This window comes from Pavona decussata, unplaced genomic scaffold, assembly GCF_977016875.1.
Source record: "Pavona decussata unplaced genomic scaffold, jaPavDecu1.1 SCAFFOLD_24, whole genome shotgun sequence".
NCBI classification, from domain to species: domain Eukaryota; kingdom Metazoa; phylum Cnidaria; class Anthozoa; order Scleractinia; family Agariciidae; genus Pavona; species Pavona decussata.
The window spans coordinates 866,276-893,991 of record NW_028145447.1 but is presented as its reverse complement, the minus strand read 5'-3'; the positions used below and the strand labels follow the sequence as shown (position 1 = coordinate 893,991).

The window sequence follows — 27,716 nt, the reverse complement described above, 5'->3', positions numbered from 1 at the left end:
AGGCTCTCCCTATAACTACCGTGGATAATCTGTTTCAAAGAAACGACTTATTTCCTTGGCCTTCACTTTTACCTCATCAATGGCCATTAAAGTTAATTAATGACAACCTCTGATCACAAATATACAAGAGCACAAGAATACGAGAGAAATAGAAGAGAAACCTTATTTTTTCGATTAATCGGTGTTACTGTTGTTGCTGGTTTTGACGGGGAGACAAGTAACACTAACGGGACGGCTCAAATGATTGAAATCGAAAATAGCAATGATCAGCTCTTCACAGAAACACTGAAAACAGTCTCGTGGGTGCGAGTAACTGTTGACTATCAATAAGAAGAGGATGACGAGAGTTTGCTATTAATATATTGCGGGGTAGTCAATAGAGAGGTAGCCAATCAGATTGGGGCCCTCGTAAAAGCAGACCAGCTAGCTCTGGTTTCACTGCGAGCAAACTGTTCCTTATTTCCTTCGAACATTTCTAGCGCGAGTAGAGCGCCCGGCCGCCAGTAGCTGGGAACTGGTGACTACTCAACTTTGTCACATCCGGTTTCATGATGAGGCTGTGAATCTATCCCGCGCGTGAGGCGATCTGAGGTGGTGTTTTTTCGGTGATCTCGAGCAGAAGTATGCCTTTGAGTCTTGTAGAGCAGGTGCTTTCGAGAGATAGCAAATTTAATCGATTTTACACAGGGTTCACCTTAAAGGAAAATCAAGCTCAGACGATGAAATCGTTAGAAGCATGGAAATCGAGCTACGGAAACGTACGAGGTCACCGCGAGAGGTAAAAGTACAGTTTGAAATGTTTAGCTTACGTTTGGAACGACGTAAAGAACGTCATGGATTCATATTGTGGAAGTTTTTGTGAGATTAAAAGCTTCAAAGGTAAGGTTAGCATTTGATCATTACTTTATTTCTTTGCAGTAATGCCTAGATATCCAGGATTCATTCATGAAGTTCTTTTGGGTGAAATCGAAAACCTTTTGAACATTGCACCTTGATCGCGGCGCGACACAGAACTGTATCCCCTACAGTAGAACGATCAACATCCATTTTGTCCTTGAAACATCAGTGATCAGTAATTTTTCACGTTATGGGAATTAAGAAAATGATTATCAGATCAAAAAGAAAAGGTTTTGATCTATTGTCAAAGTCTCCCAAGGTGCTTGAAGAAAAATTAATGTTATAAAGAAGTAAGGAGAATTTTGCATGTGAACTTCAAAAATTATAGGCCCACAGAGTGGCAAGTCATACCTTTTATTTATACACAATTGGTTTCAAAGGAATAGTTTGTGGGGCTGTGTTACAAGTGTGCAGTTCCAGAAAAAATCCATACCCACCCCATGGAAGGTCATCAGAACTTCGAATTTCCTAGGGGGAGGGAGGTCTTAAAATTCAAAGTTTTAGAGCCAAAGTATGAAGATAAACTGGAATTTCCTGGGGGATGGGGGAGGGGGGTGCAAAACAAAAAAACCTTCCATGGGGGGAGTATGGATATTTTCTGAAACTGCACATTACTAAATATTAAAAGTAATACAGTCTAATAACTAATGACTAATAACACTAACACTTATCGTACTTAATACAGTCTTGTAAACAATAAAAAATGCCATCCCTGTCTCAAATCTTTGAGGGGATTCAACATTTAAGACAGTGTAGATTTTTTAGTGTGTGCATCAAAAAAGTCATCAAAAGTTTATCAACATGCATATTTGTAAACATGCACACAATCTCTTGTGATTAGTGGCCAAATGGACTCGCAAGTAGATTTTTAAAAAAGCTATGGGCAATTTGGAAAGAAGTGATATCCATATGTCCTTTGGTGGCACAACCATCGGGTGATAAAGGGGTTATGTATGGTATGTGACGTAACAATAAGTCATATTTACCATGCAATATCAGTTTCCAGCACAAGATATATCGAAATGTGTGACTTGTGAAATGCCCTGGAATGTATATGTGATTCGTGATTTCACAAAAAAACTGGCAGCCTCATGTTTTGTGATTGGGACCCTCACTTTAATTAACCTCTCTTAGAAGAACTTGAGTCAACTCATCTTAGTTTGGTTTGAGCTTCTTGGTGTGGGAAAAGGTCAATCCCTATACCTGTTACTCCTGTGGAGAGGTTGGGGATGGCGGTACTCTGTGTAATTTATGGTATCAACATATTTATAGATTTTAGTCTGTGGGCATTGCCTGTTCAAAGCAGCAAACAGTTTTCAGAGAGTGAAGCTTAAGGCCCCATTTCCCTTAAAGGGAAAAGGACCAAATGATGAATGATGAAGCTTAAGGAAAACTGGGCTTCATGAAGTTAGGGACCTTCAGATTTGATGATGAGTACGAGATTGAGTATTATAAAATATTTGAGATAGTACGCGCGCTCTCATTGGTCGATAGGTGTGTTTAGATGAGAGTATGTAAACACGGTTGTGACGTCACGCTTTCTGTGTCTCCCGGCACAATTTGAAAACATTTCAAAGCTTTCGCAAGACTCGCAAAGTAATTTCAAGTACAACTGTTAAGGAAATGGTGAAAAATTTCCCAAAATTTTGATCGGGGTTTGCCTATCTCCTCTCCCCCCCTGAACCCAAGGGGAAAAAAGCAAAAGAAAGAAGAGCCACAGCGCTTTGCCTGCCTCGCTAGACGACCTCAAGTGAAGACGACAAAATATGCAGCAAATACGCAGTAAACGTTTTTGAAGGTAATTTTTGCATCTGAGTACCACAATAAAATTTCCTAAAAGACATTCTTTATTCAGAAAATGTACACGAAAACGAACACAAAACTATATGCTACAGACTATAAATGTTTCAAATCAAACTTTGTACGGCCGCTTGCCGTGTTTTGGCTGTCAAATTTGTATAAAATCTATTTTCTCTGAGACTTTCTCAGCGTAATAATCTACTGTTACGATTACTATTACCAGCAACAACTTCACAGTCTGGATCCGCTGCTTGTGCTATGATTCCTAAACAGCAAAACTTCACAAGGCACGATGAGCGACTCGACTTCTCAGCCATCTCAGGCTGCCACATCGGGCAAGTTCACGTAACTTACAAGAGCGACCATGCACAGTGACATTCATTTTCAGCTTAAATAAACTCCTCATCTTGAAGTTCTTTCCTTACAGAATCGTATATTTTGAACATTTCTTCTAGTTTTCACCGAATGTTCGGTATTTTTCTGTAAGATTTACGAGAATTCAAAGCTGAAATCGCCGTCATCCACACGGGGCTCGCTGACGTTTGCCACAAATTTCTGCTTGATTTTGACTTTTATAACGCAAATTTTGATTGGTTCCTGTGTTGTCAGATGCGCGTTTTCATTGGCTAGTAGCAAAAATGATTGTCCAGAGCGTGTACTGAGAACATCTATTTCAATCAAGAAATAAATAAACAAAATTTCCCTTCATTTGTCGAATTATTTTTCTTAGAAATATTTTATAAAAGCAATAGAGGACTTTTTCCCCGTGTTTACATAGCCTCATCTAAACACTCGGGGAGTTGGGAGAATTCTCGAAAGTTATGCAAACCCGAGACGCAGTCGAGGGTTTGCATAACTTTCTCAAATTCTCCCAACCCCCCTCGTGTTTAGATGAGGCTATGTAAACACGGAAAAAGTCCTCTATTGCTTAATGAGTACATGCATGCCTTTTGAAATCTAGTTTGCGTGGTTTAGATAACCTCTTGCCACACCAGTCTTGTGTCTAGGGTCTCCTTATCTGCTGATAAACAGTAGTAAGGAAAAGGAACAAATCTTTCTTAGTCTTCAAATGTCTTAATGATTTAGTGCCCCAGTATCTTTCTGATTATTTTAATAGAAACCACAGTTTCGTTTATTCGTTACCTGAAACATACAAACGGGCAGCGTCCTTGGAGGCTTTTAAGTGACTAATGATGAAACACGATTTTGCATAGATTTTTTTTTTTAGTGTGCAAATGTTTTTATTTATTTTTTCTATGCTATGATATTTTAACCCAAAAGTGTCTGAGTCATATATATTGTAATTTTTTTCTCATACCATAATTATAATAATTATTCTAGGTGTATACAGGGCCCCTCAGGATAACAGCCCTGTAGCTGATTGGGCCACCCTGTCTAAATAAAGTTCACTTACTTACTTACTAAGGAGTGAGAGCTCTGGGGATGTGACTGCTTTGAAATTTTAATGTTGTACTTGTACTCAATCTTAAACTCGTACTCTGATCAGAAGGTCCCTCATATAAGGCCTGGAAGACCAAAATCTTTAAAATTCTGAACATTTTCTACTAGACTCTCCTTTCTATTCCAACTCCCCCACCCCCACCAGTTTATTTTTGTTTTTTGAATAGACAGGTTGTGTGAAGTTGCTTTTCATGGTAGTTGTACTGATCTTTGGATTTGGTTTTCAGATGCTTTTTTCAGTCTCCTGTTTGATCTCAAGATGTTAATCCCAAGGTAAGCTTTTCTTGCACCATTAACACACAGTTGCCCTCTGTGAACAGTGAAGTGCAAAATGTAAAGAGTGGTTCACTCTGCCCCAAAGGTTCACATGATTATATGCTATGTTCTTGGGGGATGGGGAAGGGATACTCAGAAACTTTTATATGGGGAGACTTGGAAATGGTACCCCTTTCTCATACCTACAACATCTATCTAGAGTACAATCTATCTTTTTTGTTGGGTCTGTCCGATCCGAGATACTTTTAAAGGCCCTTTTAAATACCTACATGTAAATGACAGTTTCCCTACCCTTTTCTATAATTCAGCTCCTAAAATTCTGACCCCTTTTGTATACCACCAGCCTGAATGGCAGAACCTCCCCGTATAGTCCATTGTAGGGAGTACCTCCTCTGGGATTCTGTGTTATCAGTATCAGTAGCAGATTTCAGGGAGGAGCTGGTAGGGCTCAGGTCTCAGCAGAAGTGAAAGCTGCTGCCTCCCACCCAGCTATTTGGCCTGGGATGAATTTTTGGATTTCAGCATATTTGAATAAAATTTGTTATTGGGTTTTGGCTTCCTTGCTGTGAGAGATTTTTCTCTGGGTGCTTAACTTTTAACCCCTAATATTAAAGAGCAAATTCTCCTTTCTTGTCCCCATATCTATACAACTTATTAAAAAAGCAATTACGAGCTCACGATATGACCAGCTCCCAGTTGGCTTGGTAGCTTTGTTGGTAGAGCACTGTCATGGCATTGCAAAGGTCATGGGTTTGAGTCCTATCCAAGCCTAAGTTGCATACCAGTAAATAACTGTGAGCCAGGGTCTTTCTTCTATTTGGCAGTTTACAGTATTTAGCAATCAGAGTTGTCCTATGCAGGATAGGCAGGTTTTTGGGGGTTTTAAACCCCCAGCAACACCCCCACACCTAAATGTGAGTCAAAGTATCCCCTCTCCCCCCCTCCCGGGATTTGTAGCTGTCGGTCAAACTTTGTATGTGCGTGACATGGGAGACATTTATTTTATACGATCAACAAAATTTGCCATAAATTGCTCCCATTGTGAAAATATTAAAGACCTGATATTTTATGTATTTTTGTGAATACAAAACTGCCATGCACACATTTTAGCTTTTGTCTATGCAAGGCTATCCGAGAAGGTGAATATTGATTAGAAATTAGGCAATACTTTGGACTCCTTGGCTTACTACTGGCTGAATTTAAGTCGCGTGATCCTCATAAACTGTCAAAAGACTAGACTGTCTGGGCGCAAATGAGTCAGACAATAAATGTAGTTGCCTCATAAACCGAGACCTCAGTTCTTGAAGGCGACTTTCGAGGTCACAAATAGCGCTTTTGTGGCGTTATAACACAGGTTAGTGAATACTGAAGTTGAATTATTTAATAAGCTGCGGATATATTGCTAAAATTTAGGGTACTGAGTTTGCAGAAGATCGCTTTCCTTGTCTCCTGAGGCACAGAAAAATCTCAGTTGATACGACAGGACAGCGTCTTGACCTGAGGGTTAGCTAAGGTTGTTCGATTCCGTCACGAAATATTGTTACATGAAAGTAAAACACTGTTACTCTAGGCAATTTGTCTTGCAACTTATCTGGCAATTTCGTTGCGCCGTTTCGACACAAGTTACACGAATCGTTGAACATGTCTTGCGATGTTTTTGTTACAGTCACTATTGCACAAAAAGTAGACCCGACTTTTACTTTGTGCAACGGCTTCTGCAGCAACTACAAAACAATAAAAAAGGAGCGAGGCATATTAATTTCAGAGCATGTTACACTACGCAACAACTTATGTCACAACAAAATTGCGAGAGAAGTTGCAGGAAAAATTGCCGTGTAACAGTGTCTTATAAAACCTTTTGTTTTACGTCGTTTCTTTTGGCCGTACTTGAAATACTCGCAATCAATGTTCAACGAGTTTAACTTGAAAAAAAAAGTAACGAAAGGGATAAACGAAACTCCATCAAAAATATTTCTGATGATTGTGGCGATATCGGTCTTGTGCGTATCACGTTCGTCGTTTGAACATCATTTTTATCTGTCTTTCAGGGGCAGATTTGCAGTTTAGTGTTTCTTACTTCGCAGATTCGCAAAGTTTTGCGTTTAGCTTAAAGCTGAACCTTTATTAATCTTTCGATGGTGAGTATTAAGTCGGGTTTTACTCGTCTCGCCGAACAAAAGATCAAACGTAAATACTGAACACACACCCCCAAAACCGCCCACTCTTGGTCGTGTAACCAGTCTTTCTGGTTCCGTCGCGTAGCTGTCTGTGATTGGCTCGATTTTATCGACCAACTAGTTTTTTCGACAACAAAGTTTTTATCGGCTTCGCACAACTGCGAGTTCCGCTCAATTTTTCCACGCAGTTTTGGGGAAAAGGGAAACACACATCCATTGAACTTGCTAGTCGTGAAATTGTTGTGAAAGCGAGCGAGTGATGCTCTCTGCTTTTCGTTTCGTACAGGTAGCTGCAGCGAGAAGAGCACGAAACATCTATACAACTACCAACGCAATGGGTTCGTTGAAAGTGGCCGTGATCGGTCAGTCGCAGTTTGGCTTGGAAGTCTACAAAAGTCTTCGTTCAAAAGGGCACGAAATCGTCGGAGTCTTCACTGTTCCTGATGTGAAAGGCAAGCCTGATATTTTAGCTACAGGAGCAGAGCAGGACGGCGTAAAAGTTTTCAAATTTCCACGATGGAGAACGAAGGGGGAACCCATTGAGGACGTGGTTAACGCGTACAAAGCTTGCGGTGCGGAGTTAAACGTTATGCCTTTTTGCTCTCAATTTATACCCATGAATGTGATCGACTTCCCTAAACATGGCTCTATAATTTATCATCCTTCCTTACTGCCAAGACACAGAGGCGCTTCGGCCATAAACTGGTAAGTGGAAATTGTTTTGTCACGCGACGTTTTTAACAAATTAACAGCACCACGAGGTTTCGTTTCTGCGGGATACCAATTTCGTATTTACATTCATAACGTGTTTGTACTTATTGTAAGACAATTTAAATAGCCCACTTTCAACGAAAGGTGAATCCACTCAAGTGTTTTAAAAACCAAAATAAGGGACGAAAACTGAAAGCGATTCAATTTAGAATTTCTGTTTCACTTCTGCTGTGTTTTATACCCAGAGTTTGCGCTCAATATTTGTTTGCGGATTGAAAATAATTATAATTCACGGACTCGCCGGTTGAATTAACGTTATTTTAATGTTGGTAATTTCAGTCACCAAACCAGTCAAACTGGGATAAGACCATGTGTCCTAAGCCGGAGCAGGACCGGCCGGTATCAAAATATTTTTTGTTTTCGTTTTGGGTCACTGATTCTTTCAAGATCGATCTCCGTTCGTTCACAACGATCCCGGAAGGATTCAGTCTGCCTTTTTTTCGTGACAACAAAGTAGTTGTTCAGCTTGTTTCTGCGCCAAAGAAAAGTCTTAACAGTTATCTAAACCTGTTATTGTTATTTTAACTAGTTGTTTATTTATGTGAAAAGGTACATGTACTGTAAACGTGACTATGTAAATGAGTTTCCGCCATTTTGTTGCGTTTACTTGTTTTGCGCTGCCATTGTCGACACATGAAATTTGATCGCTTGTGAACCGCAATGTCAAATGTTTCCTGCAGCCAATTTCTTGGGCCCGGTTATTCGGAAGCCGATTAATGCTAATCCACGATTAAAAGTTTACAAGGCTTTCTTGCTTAAGTAAACATGCTTTTTATTGGCTTATTTTAAGCAAATGGTAAAGAAAACTGAGGGACAAAAAAAGAATCGTTATTGTTTCAATTGGTAATTCATGCTAACCCAGGATTTAGTTAAGGTAGCTCTATATGGTATTCACTTGTAATATGGCGCGCGCTCTGTTACACATTGAAAGCCAGGTTCATTCAATTCTATACCAATTCATTGAAATCTACGAAAATGTAATAATCAAGAACAAAATGGTGTCCTTAAACCCTCGCTGGTAAAACATTGCCTTTGGGTCTTGAGTTAAAACTACTCAAACACAGGTGTTTGTCAGCATGTATAAGACTTTGATTTTAATTTTTTTCAATTTCCTTCGGTGAAATTTTCTTAAACTTTCACAGCAGATAGTAACTCACCAGGAAAATCTTTTAAGAGCAAAAAAGGCTGCGTGACAAAGGCAGATTCTTTGCTTTTTCACAAATTTGTAGTTTTCTTGTCAAATGTTTTCGAAAATTGATCCCTAACTGGAGCATATTATTTGAGACCTCTGTGCCAGTTTTTAGGAAATTTCACAGAAAGAAACGTGAGAAAATCCAGTTGAAAATTTACATAATTTTTCACAGACAATAATGACATCTTAGAATAGGAATTTGCCAGGATCGCTATTTGAGCATGCCTGAACTTTAGAGCAATGGATTTGTTTGTGTGAACTAATTGGATGAAATTTACAACCTTGGTTACACTGTATCTTTGAAGAAATGAGCAGTGTGTATTGTTGACTTGTTCGCTGCTTTACTTGAGCTTGCCTCAGCTTGTGCACACATTACTAAAGCTTACATTATCACTCCGCGTGCGAGCTTAAAACCCTAGGGAAATGCCTTAATCAGGCTTTCAACAACTGGGTCCAAGATATTTAAATGTTTGAACTTGAGTTTGGTAGTTATAGTGATTTTTATCAAGAAATAAAACCTTTTCTTTACTCAAGTGATGCACAGAAATTCTGAATTTTGAGCCCACATATAAAAGTAATATTGAAAATTTTATTTTATATAGCTTCTAGGAACATTACTTTACTTTGGTGTTGTTTACAGGGTTTATAAATAAATCAAACTGGTGGTGTCATATTAAAATTGTTGAGATAAGGATCTTTTATAAGTTGCATTCATTTGATCTAGAAGATGAAGATTAAAGTGTTAGTTTTTTAATATCTGTAGCGCAGTTCTAAAGATTTCAAAATTAATATAACCATGTGCGTCAGATGCTCTTCTAAATAGCCAGCTGGTCTGCCTCCTGCCAGTTGGAATTTTTAACCATGTTACGTTAAATTTGTTTGCTGCTGTTGCCGTCATCAGTTCACTAGGATGTTATTATTCACAACTAGGACTGTTATAATAATTATGGTTTAAGGCGCTGTTACACTTAGGCAATTTTTCTTGCAACTTGTCTCACAATTTCATAATGCGCCATTGCGACACAAGTTGCCAAAATCGTTGCCTAGTGTAATATACCCTGGAATGAACATGTTTTGCAACAGTTTTGTTGCTGTTGCTGTTGTGAGAAGTAGAACCGACTTCTACTTCTTGCAACAATTGCAGCAACAAAAAATGATTGCGAGACATGTTCATTCAGGGCATGTTACACTGGACAATGATTTGTGCAACTAGCAACTTTGAGACAAGTTGCAAGAAAAATTGCCTAGTGTAACAGCACTTTTAGTTAACACTGTGACTTATTTTGTTTTAGGACGTTAATGGAAGGTGACAAACAGGGAGGTTTCAGTGTATTTTGGGCTGATGATGGTCTGGATACAGGGCCTATCCTGCTTCAAAAGAGTGTGGATATTGATCCAAATGACACAGTGGATACTCTGTACAACCGCTTCCTGTATCCTGAGGGTATCAAGGGCATGGTATGTTTCTAGGAAATACTTACTATTAATGCTTACTCACAGCACAGCACAGCACTCTTTTCCCTTAAAAGTGAAGGCATGTACATACAGTACCTACCTACAGCTGTATTTGTTTCCATTTCCACTGAAGGCTCAATAAAGTTAAAGCTTGTACATGTAGTTTACAGAGTCCAATCTATTTAACGTCCTTACGCCAATGTAACTAACTTAATTGTTTGTTGTCAACTTAGTTTAATTGAGGAGGCTGAATCATGCATTCATAAGCTTTGTAGTTTTTGTGGGTCTCCTCACCACTTCTTCTTTGGAAAAAATCTTTCCATTTGACACAGAGAATCGGCAAAATTTCCAACTGAAAATTGTGGCTAGATGAAAAGCGCCCCTGGTCTACAAAATCCCAGATTCTGAGCCTAAATTTTGTGAGGTTCTAGATTTTTCAAGAGAGTATTTAGTACCCCTTACATAATTTATACACAAGGAATTTTGCATAAATTTTATTCTCTTTGTACTAGTCTACATGTACTGTTTAGTCTTTAGGTTTTGTAACCCAAGTCTTGTTTGCTACAATGACCATAAAGTTTCTTCTTTTCATTTAGGTTGAAGCTGTTGATCTGATTGGTGATGGCAAGGCGCCAAAAATCCCCCAACCAGAGGAAGGGGCAACATATGATAAAATCTGGAAAAAGAAGGAAGTAGCAAAGGTTTGTAACTTTAAATACCATGGATTTAGTCCTAACCCTCATAATGGCTCATTTTCTGCTAACCATGGGCTGTGTTGAAACTTCGTTTTTCTGATTTGTCAAGGTCATTATTCAGAGTAATAATTTGAGTGTTCTGCAAATGAAATATGCATGTTTTCATGTGGAGGCATGTACAATGTAATCATGGTACATGTACACCCTAAGCTTGTTAGATAATATTAATTTATTAATGGTTACAAGTATCCTTACTGTCATTCTTATCTTAAATGTCATCAATATTGTTAGAGTTTCATTTACGAAATTTCTGTCAAGACAATTTCAACCCAATTTACAGTGCAACAAACTCAACCAGGGCCACTGAAAAAACCGACACTTTGAAATTTAAAGAAATGTTGTTGTTTTTGGTTGGTTTACAAACTACCAAAGCCAGGTCTACTTAATTCGTTGTTGTAAACGTGACCTGTAATTGGCTGATCAATGTTGGGTGGCCCCTGTCAAGTTCATTGCACTGTAACTTTAATTGATAGAATGAGAGAAAGAGAAATGTGATATTTAAACTTGTTTGCAATCAATACAATACAATACAATACAATACAATGCAATATATTTAATTATTTATTTTTTCTTCCCCCCAGATCAATTTTGCTCAATCAGCTGAGGCACTTCATAACTTCATTCGTGGAAATGACAAGGTAAGTGGCAGGGATGAAGCTAAAGGGCGATTTACACCGTATGACTTTGTCTCGCGCAACAAACTTACAACAGGCCTACTACACAAATTGTTTTGTGTAAATCAAACCTACAACTCGCTTACAACTGTCATGTACATCACAAAAAATGTCGTAGGCAATGTTGAAAGATGAGAGTTGTGTGCGATTTTTTGCATGATGCGAGCAGCACGCACTCTAAAAATTGCATGTGACAGTCGTACTTTAAGCAAAAGTTGTACCGTCTTAATCGGCCTTAAGAAAAACCCCAGCAGACTCTTTTGGACTGGGTGCCTTCAATATTAGCCTCAAGTATGTGTGTTCTGTTGAAATTTTAGCTGGTGATAAGATCACTTTCAGACAGCGAAATTCACAGTAGCCGGCTGTTAGCAACACAATTATCGCAAGTAGCAATAATTATTGATACACAGAAGTCAATCTGACATGCTCTGTGATTCAGCCTGGCTTCTAATAAAAGTTCTTTTGATAATTAACCATTCTTCAATAGAACTCAAAGATGTTATTAATTTTTCTGTTTTTATTTTGCAGCTTCCAGGAGCTTGGGCCATGATTGATGGTCAGGTAAATTCTAAAATTATATGAGAAAATACTTGAAATTATAGATTCTACTTGAAAAAGATTCCCGGAAGGAATCAAAAGCTTGTAACACTTTAAATTTTTTAGATCCTGAAAGCTAGTTAAAATTTGTTTTCCAAACCTAAAATTATTGTTTTAACTGGATTTTATTTTCTTACTTTGTCACCCAAAATCTTTTTCTTTTGTTTGCAGCAAGTGACATTCTATGGTTCAAAACTCGTACCTGGTGACAAACCTCCACAGGGTACCCCAGTAACAATTGAAGGCCTTGAAACCCCAGCTATTGTCCATAAGGATGGCATGACGTTGACTGGTACTGATGGAAAGATGGTAAGCCACTGTTGCTTCAAATTTAATTAATTAGCTACCACAGCTGTATGTGTAGTGTGGAGATGCTGGGGTGTATTGGTTAGCACATCGGACTTTCGATCGGAAGATCGGAGGGACTTTGGTTTGCAGCTACAGTATCAAAGTCAGTCCCGCCTTGTGTTATGATGTGTTGTGTTTTACAAACGCAGTCCAAAGGGCGATACATGTTAAACTGTAAACATTGAGTCCTATCATGTTTGCTTTCATGCTTCTTTTAGAAGACGCCGTTTTATAATTATATTACTCAACTCAACAATAGCAGACTATAAACGAGAAAATTTACGATTTTACAGAGACTGTCTATTGAGGTTGTTGCAGTAAGTTGTCACAACAGAGTCATGTTAACAAGTGAAAGTTGGTTACTGTAAAACGAAGTGAAACTGTGGACTTTCCGATAAGACGTGTGAAAATCCAATCATGTGAAAAGCCCTTAAATTTTGTTTTCTTGTCTTGAAACTCGAAGTGCTTGACTTGATATTTGATGCACTTGACTCGAAAATCGATCCTCAATTTAAGCTTTCAGTGTTGAGGATCAAGGATCGAGTTGCGAAATTCGAGCTTCAAGTGACTCTCAACTTACATTTGCATGGTACTGTAGGTTGGTTTCTTCATTTCTGTGTTGTTTTCTTGGACAAGAAAGTCTTTAATATATTGACTAATTAGTCTTCTTCTTCATTATTAGTTGGCGGTGAAGACGTTACAGCTTGAGGATGGTCGCATGATCCAGGCAGCCAAGTTTGGTCAGTTGGAAGAAGCTGCTGAAGCTATTGAACTCAGTGAAGAAGAGAAGGCCATGGAAGCTAAACTGAGGGTAAGTATTGATGCCTGTACATTTTCAGCCCTTGCTGTATCTGTACAGAGTCTAGAAGTTTTCCAAGGAGGGCTGCAGTGTTGCCTTGTTGCCTTGCATCCTTCTATGTAGAGTGTTGATGCCACCTTAAAGAATGCACTTGCAAGTGATTTTGCCCCTGATGGTTTATTGTCTGCATTTTAGTGGCACTTCCTGGTTGATTTTTATCTTTATTTATGATGAAGCAAGGGACCCTCCTGTCTGCACTGGGTGCTTGATTCACCTTTTACAATTTTTTTTCAATTTATTATCAAAGGCTAAACCAGAGTAGCAAATGTCACCGTTGCCATCCTACACTAACAGCAAATGTCACTATTGTTGTCCTACATTTATCAGGGATACTAGCACCCATTTTCTCTGAACATGGTACCTGCCTTTGCCGAGATTTAAAGCCAGTCAAAGCGAGACAAATCAATATGAGGTGCCCATCTATTCCACATTAAGAACCTTCCCACCACAAAAATGAATGAAAACCCTGCTGCATACATATACCCTGTACCTGCCACAATTTTCATTACAAGTTTTTTCCTGTTATTGAATCCTCAAAAACACAGAGTTCATGGTTGTACCTTGTCTTCACTCGCTAAGTTTTGTTTGCTGTGCATTGAGTTGTTTGTTAGAAGACAAGTCACTTATTGGTGTATTCCCTTGGAATTCCCCACAACAGGCATCCATGATATCACAGAGCTCTGTTTTCACAAATTGTGTTATTTTTATTGCTTATTAGCAAAGTATACTGAAATAAATTTTAAATAACCAGGTTGACATTATTGCTGCACTTTTGTTGTGTAGGAAATATGGGCTGGAATTTTAGCAAACCCAGATATACTTGAGGATACAGACTTCTTCAAAGCTGGGGCTGGATCCATGGATGTTACCAGGTATTGTACAACCACATAACATATTCATTCTACCAGAAATTTTCAGTAGGCCTGCAACTTTTCTGTGCTCTATTTTCACTGCACCCATATAACCTACAGCTGCATTGTTTTTTGTGTCTAGTTGTATTGTTTTGTTGATTGTTCTTTTGTTCTCTTGACCAACAATGTGAGATGTTGCAAACGGTGCAGGTTACCCCAATTTTTTCAGAGGAGGGAAGGTGGTTTTCTTGAAATGTCACTTGAATGATTATTATTATACCAAAGATTACAAAGAAGACTGTAACGATATTGTCACGCGTATCACACATGACACATCAAGTTTGGACTTGCGTAGTATCTGAAGTTATGCCTACATCCCGGATGTGCTCGCATGTGCTCGCTAATCTTGTAATGGCTGACATTTATTAAACCGGTGGTTCGTCTCCATAATCTCGTCTGTAGTTGACTTCACTTAACTTTATAGAGACTTCCAACCTGTACGTACAGATGTACATTAATTTATAATTAATGATGCTTCATTAATTTATCTTCAGACTTGTGGAAGAGGTGAAAGAAACATGTTCCATAGTGCTAGAGGCTGAGGAAATTTACATGAATACAAGGTATTGTTTTGTTCTCACACTGGTCAGTGGCTGCAAAAGATCTGCAACTTTGTAGTACCAGAAACTACACTTTCCTATGAAGACTGGTTACTGGAGCCTATTGGTTCAGGATGTCCAGGAAAGCAACACACCTATTTTTTGACTAGAACATGTAACTTTTAACAGCCAAAGCATGTAACTTTTAAGTAGCTCTGGTAGCATGCACATGTTATTGTACATAGTGATGGTTTGACACTATTGCTTAACCTCTTCCTGAAAGGTAGGAAAGCTGTCGACTCCTAATCCTTCTTGGTTAAATATTTCAGGCCAAATTCTTTGCTCAAAGACTGCTTTCATGGTCATTTGTTAGTTACAGCTTCCACTACTGTCAGAAAGTTACAGTCCCAACAAGAAGGGCAAACACAGCCCTGGTAAAGATTGTCCCATGCTATTTTATTTACACGTACTGCTGTTTCAGATATGGGGATTTTGTTCGCCTCTCTGTCCTGAGATCTCGTGGAGGAGGACTGGAAGAATTCAGTTGTGACACTGTAAGTATTTGCATCTGCATGTGAATATAAAGTCAAATCTTTCTAACAACCACTTAACCCTTTCACTGGCCACGGCTATTTTGAGATTTCCTGACAAAAATAGGTGTTCTACTGACAAAAACTACAATTTAGCAAGCCACACATCTGTCAATCTCGTACCCAGAGTCCTCGGGCTTTTTGGTCAGCGGGTGGTTGCCAGTAGAGACTCTAAAGAACTAAAAAAAATTTAAATTTTTTGATTGGCTGCCCTGCAACAGTTTGCATTGTTTTACCGCCAGAAATCCTGCGGTAATAAAATTCCAGTTCCCCAGAGTCTCTCCTGGCAACAAACCACTGGCCAAAGAGACTGAAGACTCTGGGTACGAGATTGCACATCTCTATTATCACTATTAAATAATCTTTCTTTCAAGACTATTTCAGAGTTGATAGCAGTAACAATGAAAAATTTATTAGGGCAACTAATTGAGTCTGGAAACGATCTGACTCTTGTTCTTTGTAGTTTGACGTGGAGGTGAATCACATGACAGTGCACATACCCACTCAGCTGTTCATTAATGGTGAATTTGTGGACTCTTCCAATGGAAAGACATTTGATTGCATCAGTCCCGCTGATGGCTCAGTAAGAGATACATTTTAAATTCAGTGACCCTAACTACTGCAATATAATTATTTTGTACAAAATTTGTCGATCATTTTACCATTCTACCAAACCATCAAGTTGTTGTTATTATAATAACTATGATCATAATATCATGTTTTTAGTGAAAAACGTTTATTGGATCATGTTAATAAATTATTAATTTAATCAATTTCCTTATTTTGATTCATATTTTGCTGACAGTTTCTTTTTCCTTTTCCTCCCAACTTATGATTTCTACCTGTGAAACAAATCGTGCTTTTCAGTTTAAAACTTAATTGTGGACTGCATAATTATCATTCTTTGAATCTATATTCATGATAACTATGATCATATTGCTTTTGAGCTTGTTTGGTGATTATTATAATTAATTTTTGTCGTGTTCCCCTACAGGTTATCACTAAAGTTGCTTTTGCCTCAAAGGAAGATGTGGATACTGCAGTCGCTGCTGCAAAGGTTGCTACTTCTATGTGTTTTATCTTTTTATAGAAAAGGAATATGGTAACCAAGAATCATATCATGGTTTTATGTGAGTCTAGACATGAAGTAGCAATGGCTCAAAAGATGAACTTTGTTGTTTCAGGAAGCCTTCTATAATGGGCCTTGGGGAACAATGAATGCCAGAGATCGTGGACACCTCATGTACAAGTGAGTGCTGAGTATCTAGACTGTTCATTTATTTAGTTACGTGTATTGCTTATACATGTAATGAGGTTTCAAGTAAGTTCATCGCCAGTAGATAAACTTGGGAGAGGTATCTACAATGTAGCTGTAAGGTTTTTGGAGCCGCATGAGCTTAATTGCTTGCAACTCAGTAAGTGACCAGAAGTTGTGATACTGTAGGGTTTGTTTACATCAGAAACTGGACCTGCCATTTGTACACGTCATCAGGATTCAGAGGTTAAACGGGTGGACTTCCGACTTCAGCACCAAAGGTGCAAATGTTGAGTGCCAGAGGCATGAACTTCTAGGGGGTCCGGGGACATGCTACCCCGGGAAATTTTTAAAATTGGACTCTCTAAAATACAATTTCCTCATTCCCTGGACCGGAATTGGTTAACCAGGAAGGTCTTTTAAGGCATTCAAAAATGGGATGGGGAATGATGAATAACAATTTTATCATACATCACCTAGGAATTATCTCTTTTTTTCTTATTGTATGCGTTACATAAGTGAGCAAAATAGTCAACTCTATATTTGATAAATTAATGAATGCAAAACAAACCGATGTCACACTTAAAAAATTATTATTTGGTGTGTGAAGTACTGTGTGAACTGTGTGTGAGCTACTGGATGTTACATGTCAAACAACCGGACATTGCGTCCGGCTTGAAACGAAATCCCTGGTTATTGGTAACTTATTGCACAAAATTAGTGCATGTGATCGATCGTTGAAATTGGGGAGAATAATTATTAATAGCTTGTGTAAGAGAGAGAATAGGGAGAGCATGGTTTTGGGGCGATCAGAAAACAATGTAATTAGGAGAACGTTAAACAGATTTGTAGAACATTTTGTGAATTTGATGTGCTGCAATGAGTTCAGTACACAAGAGGATACCGGTAGAAAATGATATGATTATGGGAAGGATTTAACATATTTTTTACTTTTTTTCGTTAAGATTGGCTAACCTCATGGAAGAACACAAGGAGGAGCTAGCCACAATAGAATCTCTTGACTCTGGTGCAGTGTACACTCTTGCACTCAAGACTCACATTGGTATGTCTATTGACACACTGCGTTACTTTGCTGGATGGGCAGACAAGATTCAGGTAAACTATCCTGCTAGTAGCTTCTCGTCATTCATCCCTCATAACTTTTTTCTAGCTCTGTACTGTGCCAAACTATGTCATCTGACAAATCTTGTAGTATTCCACTCAGTAATTGAACAGTACTACTGAAAAGTGTTGTTAAGGAGCTTTAACCTGTACATAGACTTAAAAATTGCAAACAAAATTTTACATGACATTAGGTTAAATTGACCTAAGGATTAAAAAAGATTTAGCTTGGCTTGTGACAGCCTGATCTCAAGGCCCATTTTTTGAGATATTGAATTCTGATTTACCTCCAAGACTTTCTGGACAAAACTGCAATTTTGTGCACACTAGCAAAACCAAACCAAAATATTAAATCTTTGTGTAGAAAACCTTGAAGTACAGTGTGTTGCAGTTAGAATTTTGAGGCATAATTTAGCTCTAGGCTATTCAGGAGTTTTGTTCAGCTCAATAAAGGTGGTACTAACGATGTTTTATATTGTCTTCTCTGTAGGGACTTACCATTCCAATCAATAATGCCAAACCAAACAGAAACTTGTCATACACCAAACGCGTGCCTATTGGGTATGTATTACTTTGGGAATAGTGACATAAACTTCTGCATGTACTCGTACTAATGTACATGTAGACTGTCTGAATTTTTGCAATATAAAAAGGCATACAATTCCAATTTAATAAAAAGTAAAAATAAATAAATGGGAATTTCAGTGGCTTCTACCGAGTGGCCCTAAATTTGGCCTTATGATCATAGTACAGTGGGACCTTGATTTTACAATGTGGCAAGGGGACGGCAAAATCATATCGTTTAATTGGGATATCGTTGTAAACGAACTCCCGATTTATAAGTAACTTTTGCCAGGACACAGAGTGTTGATCATTAAATCGGGAATATTGTTAGATCGACGATCGTAAAATCAGGGCTCCACTGTATTAGAGTTACAGGGTTGGGATTGTGTGTGGCATAAAGACTGTGAGAAGTCATGAATGAGGCACTCTCTAATTGTTAGATATTTTTCAAGTTCAGAACTCATCCACCCTCTCTCTCCCTGGTCAATCTTGTTTGATTTTCGGGATTAGGTGTAAACATACATGTACCAGTAACACATAGAAAGGTGACTGGGAGTGGAAAGGGGTGGGGAGTGATTCAACCATGTTACAACAACGTGTACATGTATGTGTTGTAGTTTAAAATAAATTTCAGGTTAAAATGACTTCAACCTAGTTTGAATTTTACTTTCTTTGTTTCCAAAATATGATAAGTAAACCTAGGAGACAAAGGAGAATAAAAATCCGAACTACAGGTTCAAATCATTTTAAGCTGAAATTCATTTGAAACTACAACATATGTACATAGCTAATCACAGGTATGTAAAAAAAAATGCTACTAGCAAAGGGAACCAGTTACTTGCAATGGACTAGCACATTGCATACAAAAGGAATTTTTGAACTCTTGGTAACTGTGTGGAAACTGATGTTAAAGCTTTGCTTCTAGTGTCACTGAACTCAGCACTGCAACATCCTCACCTCTGACTTTGTTGCCCTTTCCCCCTTGCTTTTGAAGGTTGTAGTTGAAGATCTACATTTTTGATCTCAAGACAAATCATCATCACTCAGTAGAACCTGAATGGTTGCCATCTGTTGATGACATGACAAAACATGCTTAGGTATGTGGTTGCACTTCCTTCACCACTCACGGCAGCTTTGCCTTGATAAAAAGGAAGTATTAACGTTCAAAAAGGTACAGTGAAGTTTCATTTGTACATTGGGGCAAATCAGTGCACTTTTTGTTTCGTATTAGTGCTGACTGGACTGCATGTAAAAAAAGTTGTTGGTACTGGGTTATACTTTCATGTAAAATATTATTTTGTTCATTTGATTTGAAAATCAAGAAGTGTGCGACTTTGTTTTGTGGTTGTTCTTCCTTCTCCACTCATGTCAACTAAGTGATAGTTGTCCTCTGATAAAAAGGAAGTTATGCAGACAACCATTGGAATGTAAGAGCTGTGAATGTCATTAATTTCTTCAGTTATGAAGGAAATCAGCTGGTGGCCAGAGTGGAATTTAGCTTTAGTTAGCCTTTTAGTTGAAGGGGAAGTATCACGAAAATTTGATGTCATTTCAAAACCCAAAAACGTTTGTCTGACAACAGAAACAAAAAAGAATTGTCTAGTTTTGTTATAAATTATCACCCCAGCACAAAAAAACTGTCGATTAGTGCCTCTGTAAAGAGACAGAGTAGGCCGGTATGGATTGAAACTTGAAAAATGTTAGGCTAATGTTTTTCAAGTTCTCGCATTTTTGTTTCCAAAATGCACTAGAGCAGAGTACGAGTTGTTCCTGTCAAGAATTGAGTTGATTTCTCTCCTCTTGTTGTTCTGGAATTATTTTGTAGCAAAGTGAAGGTCTTATTTCACCATTTTTTAACAAAAAAGGTCAAAACCCCCATGATACTGCCCCTTTAAGTCCCATAGGTTACTTGCACATGATGTCGTCATGAGTTAATGACTTTGGTAATAAAAAAGCAACTGAAGGCAATTAATTTTCTCCTTTTGTTGATCATTGGCTGATCAGAGAAATGCCAGTAATAAAACCATTTTAAGAATGAGTTAATCGTTAAAAAAATGTTTCTAGCTTGGGGGTGAATGAATGAAGTTTTTATTCCCTATTTGCAGTGTGTGTGGTCTGATTGTCCCTTGGAACTATCCACTGATGATGTTAGCGTGGAAAATTTCTCCTCTTTTGGCTGCTGGCAACACTGTGGTGCTTAAACCAGCCCAGGTACACTGCACATGCAGTTGCATAAATTATCCATACTTGTAGCTACCCCATGGAAGGTTATTGATTTGAATAAAAACGTTTGATTCTCTAGAATTGTCACAGGGAAAGAATTGAAAAATAAGCAGTGCATCTCAAAAGTACTGCTAAATAGCCTTTCTTTCACACTGTCTGATCCAAGCCTCAAACTGTCCAGGTAACATCCTTATTACATCAGTCATACTTTTGCTATAAAAGGGGAAAAAGGGGTCTCCTCCACAATGCCCCATTCACCCTTTAATCCCACTCCCAATCAACCTTTCAACTCCAAATACCAGCATACCAATTCTCCCTACTGGTCTTCACATATTGCTTATGTGGTACGAGTATGAAGAAGTTTGAACATAATCAGTGATGATCAGTCTCTTTGTTCTTGTGGCCTGTTTGTTTGTTCATGTATGAATTTTGTACAGAGAATTGGTTGCTGATCACTACTGCAGTTTAAAGGACAAAATTGATACTGATCTGTTTCTGTTCTGTTCCTAGGTGACGCCACTCACAGCACTGAAGTTTGCTGAGCTTGCTGCTAAAGCTGGATTTCCTAAGGGTGTTATCAACATCTTGCCAGGATCAGGTAAGCATTCTCCTTTGTAGACTGCACTTCCTATAGACTGTGTCCATATTCACTGGATTTGTTTACTTAAAATAATACACGGTGTTGCCAGCACTCGGTGTGAACCTAAGCATTGTTTCTGAACAATACACTTGTTGTTGAGAAACAATACCTACTAGATGATACATCCTAACTTGGGAGACCTTTGTGAATCTTGTCCCTGATTCCATCTCTGTACTACACTTTATGTTAAAGTTCTACAATCAAAGACTCCACAAGGTGACTCTACACTTTATTAGTTAAATGGGAGATTAAATGCTTTGCTCGTTTATCTAGGATCTATTGTGGGTAACAGCATTTGCACTCATCCTGATGTGAGAAAACTTGGTTTTACTGGATCAACAGAAACTGGCAAGTCGATTATGGAAAGGTAATTAATATGGGTTGTCATGAATTGAAAAACAATTTTACTGATGGTTAAACCTCAGTGGTTGACATTTTGGTTTCTTGTGATATTTTATAGTGCTCAAGGTTAAAGGCTAAATTTCCTTTTGGGAGCAGGGGAGGGTGAAGGTACAGTGTAAGTCAGTGTCTTTAATGTGGAGGAAGATAAGATGGCTGGGAGGAGAGGGGGGACTAAAAATATTTTACAATAACTGTCAAAATTCCCCCATGCTGATTGGCTCATGGCTATGGTCTATAAGAGTACAAACAAAAATAATGTCAGATGTAATGCGCATGCTTTCTCAGTGAAAAATAAAGCCAATTTCGCTCACTCGTACTTTTTCCATGTTGTACAACAACAACAACAACATCATAATGTTCCTACATTCTTTCCTTTCCAGTTGTGCTGTCAGCAACCTAAAGAAGTGTTCTCTTGAGCTGGGTGGCAAATCTCCACTGATTATCTTCCATGACTGCGACATGGACAGGGCTGTCAGACAGGTCAGTGCATCAGTACTTGTCTTTATTTTATTTATGGATATTCACACTTGTCATAATTATCATTATTGTGCTCATTGCTTATTAGTGCGGCAATTGAATACCACTACAGTAAACACTGAATTACTGCTCTAGAGCACTTGACAATAACGGTATCCACTAGTTTTGGACTGCTAAACGCTCTGAACACTCTGCATTTTCACTCACTAAAAATAGAGAAGTGCATGCACAGTGGAGTCTTGTTTCCAGGCTCTTGTATAAACTCTTTGATAATGCATGAGAGTCATTGAGCATTTGAGAATAAGAAGCTAAACAAGATTAATCACTAACGTGGTTTCACTGCCATAAAAGATCAGTCAGATTATCACGTGAAATAAATGATAAAATCTGCTGGTCGCCACCTTTTAGTGTAGCCACTGCATGTTTTTTGCCTCAGTAAATGTATGTTGCATCTGGTAAGTTGATACATGCACAGTGTACCCTATAGCAAAGCTTTCCGAGTGAGATGCAGAGGTCAATAGTTTTTGGAAGCTCTTTAGGAAATGCTGAACATTATTGAGAACAATTTAGAAAGTGGCTCGTTTATTGGTTTGCTTGTTTTATTTGTATGTAAACAGGGAATGATGGCGTGTATGTTTAACAAAGGAGAAAACTGTATAGCTGCTGGTAGACTTTTTGTCGAGGCCTCAATTCATGACGAATTTGTGCACAGAGTGGTAAGTCTTATGCATCTTTTGAGGAGGTTTGAATCTGGGACTGTCAGTAGGATAATCGTTTCAACAGTCGAGCGAGCAAGAGTAAACTGGATTCCACCTCGTAAAGAACCCACATGGCATGGGTACACACTGTTCGAAAAGGGTGGGAGACATAGTCCCCAGTGTGGTGGTCTATCTCTATCTCTGATTTCATTTGTCTTTCACATTCATGCGTGGGTTGGTTGAGATCAAAATATGGACTGATAATGGGTACCAGTGGTGCGTTTACATGCTGATGTCCATTCTCACCTCATAGATGAATTGTAAACCACCATGAGACTATGATATGTACCGTATATAAAGACATTACCATTATTACACTTATTTACCATTACTAATTCCTTCCTCCCCTTACTTTTAATGGTTTGGGGACCTTGTGATACAAAACAACTTATTTTTCATTGCATGTGAATCACCAGGTCTAGGCTGTTGTTTTTTAGTTTGCAAGTGAAAAAAAGGATCTTGATGTGCATGTAATTATTAAGTGGCTTTGTATTAAATTTTAAAAAATTGCATAATTTAATGACATCTGCAATGCATGGTCAACTATTTTGGTCATTTTGGTTTATGTTAGGTTGAAGAGATTAAAAAGTTGAAAATTGGAGATCCTCTTGATCGCTCCACAGATCATGGACCTCAGAATCACAAGTAAGTCACCGACATGAACCATTATTTATATGTTAACAAGATATTAGATGTTATTATATCCACAAATTGTATCCTCTGTTCCATTTTCAACTAAGCATAATTATCACTTGGTTTCCTGTGTTTCTCACATTCCAGAGCCCATCTTGATTCCCTTCTTGAGTTTGTTAACAAAGGAGTCGCAGAGGGAGCCAAGTTAGTTTATGGTGGCAAGCAGCTTGACAGACCAGGTAGGTCACACTTTGAACCTTACAAATATAAGATTTCCCTCCAATTTTTTTAAACTAAACTTTGCTTCCAACCCTAAGAGATAACATTATAAACTTTTTTAGAAGCTGAAACTTGCGAGCGGCATAAAGGTTGTTGTCAACTTTGAGTAGAAAAATACTTAATTTTGTCTTTTGCGCTGCCACTTTGTTTGTCACGAACATTTGTATGCTAACAAACCACACAAGTCTTGTGGTAAGGAAATAAGATGATGAAACCCAAAGCTAGAGGCCATAAACTGATAGCGTTTGGCCTTTTTTTCAAAGCAACGCTTCATGTACAACTTCGTGTGTGAAAATACGATCCTATTTGGGTGTAAATAAACCACATTATTTCCAATTGAATATTTTTTCTTGCTTCAATAATATTGATAGAGGCTTTTTGAGGTTACTCAGAAATGGGGTATTAAGGAGTGGCATATTTTTAATAATTTTGGTTAGTAAATATAAACAATACTTACTTGCTTGCTCATTAATCTCATAGGTTTCTTTTTTGAGCCTACTGTGTTCACTGAAGTACAGGATGGAACATTTTTGGCCACAGAGGAATCATTTGGCCCAATCATGATCGTTTCCAAATTTGAGGATGGGTAAGTGCAGTGTATGTTTACTGCCCATGTACAAAATTGGGACCACTTAGAAAAATTTCTCATACCAACCAGAATTTCAATGACACTGTGAAGTTCAGATTGTAAGCCTCCCTTCAAAATATAAGACCCCCAAATCACCTGTAGACACGAAAATATTTCCGAAAAGGAGTTCTTTGCACTTTACATGTAAGCCCATGGATTGTTGGGGGTAGCTGTTTTGATCTGTTAGTTTATTTCTTTTGCCATTCCCCCCTCCCTCCCCCGCTTTTCTCTCCTAAAAATAAGTTCTCCCCAAAAATTGTCCTCAGCTGCTAAAAAAGCCCTTTGAATGAATATAAGCTGTTGTGGTAGTTCTCAGATTTACTTGTTCATTCTGGAAGTTCTTGCTTGACTCACAAATACTTTAACTGCTTTCAAACTGTAACAACCTTGGTTAACTTTTAATCCTACTCACTAGGTTAATGTTAACTGATCTTTAAAGACCCCATCTTGCAGTTACCCTTGAATTCTGCTTCAGCCTTGATTCTTTCTGTGTGTGTCACAGTGTAGCATTAATAGTATGTTAGCTGTAAGATAGGTTGATGTCATGTAAATTCAATTCTGTGAAAAGAGTGTATGACATTTGAAATTATCACTTACATGTACAGGGTGCAAAGAAATTCAGTTTTCCAGTTTGCCTTGTAGCGAGGATGTCCCAGCCTGAAAGTCATTTTCACTAGCCCAAAAAAATCCTTATGAGCACAATTAATTTCCTCAAAACTTTTCCCGAAAATTTTCACTTGCCTGTCGGGCAAGTGAAAGATAAAAATCCACTAGCCCGACAGGACAATCCCCTCCCCCCAGGCTAGCGGACAAGCTTTTCTTTGCATGCTGAATGTATATGTGTATAATAATTTTGTGATAACCACAAATTATTTTTTTTTCAGTGACATTGAGGGTGTTTTGAGGAGTGCTAATGCTACTGAGTATGGTCTTGCATCTGGTGTTTTTACAAAGGATTTGAGCAAGGTTAGTTTTATTACTAAGTATCTTAGTGAGCCTCTTAGGATTTGCTGTCAGCCAGCTGTTTTGCTTTCTTTAGTCAGTTGTTTGTAATTCATACTGCACTTCATTAACAAAATTAATATTTAGCCTTGTAGCTGAAGGTATTGTCTGTGCAATGTAAAGTTGCTGCCAACACTTAACCTTCACACAGATATATAATAAATTATATGACCAACTACAGTACAATAATATTATGCAAGCCAACAATTAATGCCAAAATTAGAAGACTTTCTCAAAGTCCATGTATTGAGTAGTTTAGCCTGGTAGCTGAAGGTATTGCCTGTGCAATGTTAAGTTGCTGCCAAAACTTAATCTTCACACAGATACATAATATACCACCAACTACAGTATAATAATATGATGCAAGCCAACAATTACTGTATGCCAAAATTAGAAGACTTTCTCAAAGTCCATGTATCGAGTAGTCCAGTCTGGCAACTTCGTTATTTCTGTTTGTTGACTTGGCTGAAGTATAAGTAACTTGTGGGAATTTAAAAACCATTTTGTGTTTCTTTAATTTTCATTTTATTTGTGTATTTTCATTTACATTTCTGTTTTGTCCAGGCTCTCCGTGTGGCTGATGCTTTAGATGCTGGGACCTGTTTCGTGAACACCTACAACAAGACTGACGTTGCGGCTCCTTTTGGAGGCTTCAAGCAGTCTGGGTTTGGAAAAGATTTGGGTAAGTTATTCTGTCTTGAGAGATCTAGCAGAAAGTGGACACACTGGTACTGCTATATGAAGCATTAGTTCTCTTCTTTGGTGTAGTCAGTAAAGCCGGCGGCGCACCTAGCGATTTTATACGCCGATTGCTGCGAAACAGTGAAAATTGCCAGGTGTGCCCGGTGCAGCGATTGCGATTTCGCTGATCGCCATGATCGGCATATAAAATCGCTGATATCTGGCATGTCAGATACCGGCAATTAAATTCGCCGGCATTCACCAAGTGTGCCCATTCCTGCGATTTTCTACATTTATTGCTGCGAATCGCCAACCCATCAGGTTGGGCGATTTTATCACATGAGTTTTCAAAACTGCCACATCGCCTCAATCGGTGAAAAAAATCGCCAGGTGTGTCCACATCAACCAGTTGCGAAAATTGCTTGCGATCAAATTCGCTGCGATTGGCGTATAAAATTGCCAAGTGTGTCGCTGGCATTAGTTTAAAAATTTGAATGCTTAGCAATGAAGGGTGAAGATAGTTACATACATGTAGTTAATATTAATGTAATTGTTTTTTATCCTTTAGGGGAAGAAGCTCTCAATGAATACCTCAAGACTAAAGTTGTGACTGTCGAATACTAAAATCATATTTTTACGTTGTTACACAAGTGGAAAATATTGTCAAGTGTATGTGTTGACTCTCATTATAATTAACCCACCAATAAATTTCTGCATGCTCTCTTTGGACCAAACATGTCACATGGTTCAAAATTGAACGCCGGTTATTAGGGAAGAGAAAAGAAAAAAACATAGAAAGAAACTATGATTTTTAGGTGTTTACTGTTGATAGTGATGTTTCAATCTAAATATTACACTGAACTTGAAAATCAAGTAAACCAGTCTACTTCCATTTATTTGCTGGCAATCATACTGTAACCATCACTGGCTGTTTTGTTTTTGCCTTAAGGACGGTGCCTACTATTGTTACTGCGCATACGTTCTGCGCATCGCGAGATACTCGGATTTCCTATGGGTGGTGCCTACTAATACAGGGATATTTTTGCGCGGTTTAAAACTATACGGAAAAAGCAGAACTTAGCAAATGCTTTTGGTATCTCAAAAGAAAATTTGGGGTAACCATGCATTTTTCAGAGATAATTAAGCTTCAATTTAGGGAAAAAATCCCATACATTGCTTTATATTTTGGCGCTTTTTAGAGATATTATTGCTTAATTATCTCGGGAAAATGCGTGGTTACCCCCAATTTTCTTTCTGGATTCCAATAGCCCTTGTTAAGATCTGCTTTCCCTGCATAGCCATAAGCCGCACAAAAATACCTCGCGATTAGTAGGCACCGTCCTTAATAGAACACAGGCATTTCAGAAATTAATTGGAGGGTTATAAACAAATTAACTCCTTTCTTGCTTGTTGGTATATGAGAGATGTCTAATGTCGTTAGCTGAATGATTTTCCTCAAATTTCACAACTGTCCTTAAGCTTCTCACTTGGCCAACTTTTGATTTTCCAGACACCTTTCAGATGTTATCCTAGTCTCCCAAAGGGGATTATGTACTAAATAGCATTGCATGTTTGTGTGGTTGTGTGGTAATTCATGTTTTTCAGCATTTTAAGCCTTTATCGTAAGTCTTTGTAGTAAAAGGTAAACTGTCTCCCCATAGTTTCATCTGAATCTTGCATCTTAACTGCACCACTAAGGCCTTTTACTAAAGGCGTTAACCTGATCAGTAGTATATAATGCAGACTGCAA

At 38.2% G+C, this 27,716-nt stretch overlaps 1 protein-coding gene and 1 long non-coding RNA gene across 4 annotated transcripts; one reads left to right on the top strand and one right to left on the bottom strand.

Annotated features, from left to right (window-relative positions):
- The first annotated feature begins 576 nt into the window (after positions 1 to 576).
- LOC146485893 (cytosolic 10-formyltetrahydrofolate dehydrogenase-like) lies at positions 577 to 26,733 on the top strand. Of its 3 annotated transcripts, XM_085102876.1 has the most exons (28): positions 577 to 879; positions 4,386 to 4,431; positions 6,898 to 7,316; positions 9,867 to 10,032; positions 10,626 to 10,730; positions 11,366 to 11,422; positions 11,987 to 12,019; positions 12,227 to 12,364; positions 13,086 to 13,214; positions 14,046 to 14,134; positions 14,668 to 14,736; positions 15,194 to 15,266; positions 15,766 to 15,885; positions 16,297 to 16,359; positions 16,487 to 16,551; positions 17,523 to 17,673; positions 18,170 to 18,240; positions 20,349 to 20,454; positions 20,977 to 21,064; positions 21,380 to 21,473; positions 21,889 to 21,988; positions 22,603 to 22,701; positions 23,315 to 23,388; positions 23,524 to 23,615; positions 24,136 to 24,241; positions 25,168 to 25,249; positions 25,850 to 25,967; positions 26,535 to 26,733. In XM_085102876.1, exons 3-28 carry the CDS (start codon positions 6,946 to 6,948, stop codon positions 26,588 to 26,590), a joined length of 2,715 nt encoding a protein of 904 aa, XP_084959002.1. In that variant the 5' UTR covers positions 577 to 879; positions 4,386 to 4,431; positions 6,898 to 6,945; the 3' UTR covers positions 26,591 to 26,733. The 3 variants fall into 3 exon arrangements, with proteins under 3 accessions (XP_084959002.1, XP_084959003.1, XP_084959001.1); XM_085102877.1 differs by lacking the exons at positions 577 to 879; positions 4,386 to 4,431 and adding an exon at positions 5,683 to 5,788; XM_085102875.1 differs by lacking the exons at positions 577 to 879; positions 4,386 to 4,431 and having other exon boundaries at positions 6,732 to 7,316.
- Positions 26,582 to 27,419, bottom strand: LOC146485892 (uncharacterized). The gene is made up of 2 exons (XR_014862551.1): positions 27,304 to 27,419; positions 26,582 to 26,909 (listed from the first exon to the last, which is right to left on the bottom strand). It is a non-coding gene; the product is annotated as an uncharacterized LOC146485892 (long non-coding RNA).
- Positions 27,420 to 27,716: the final 297 nt, after the last annotated feature.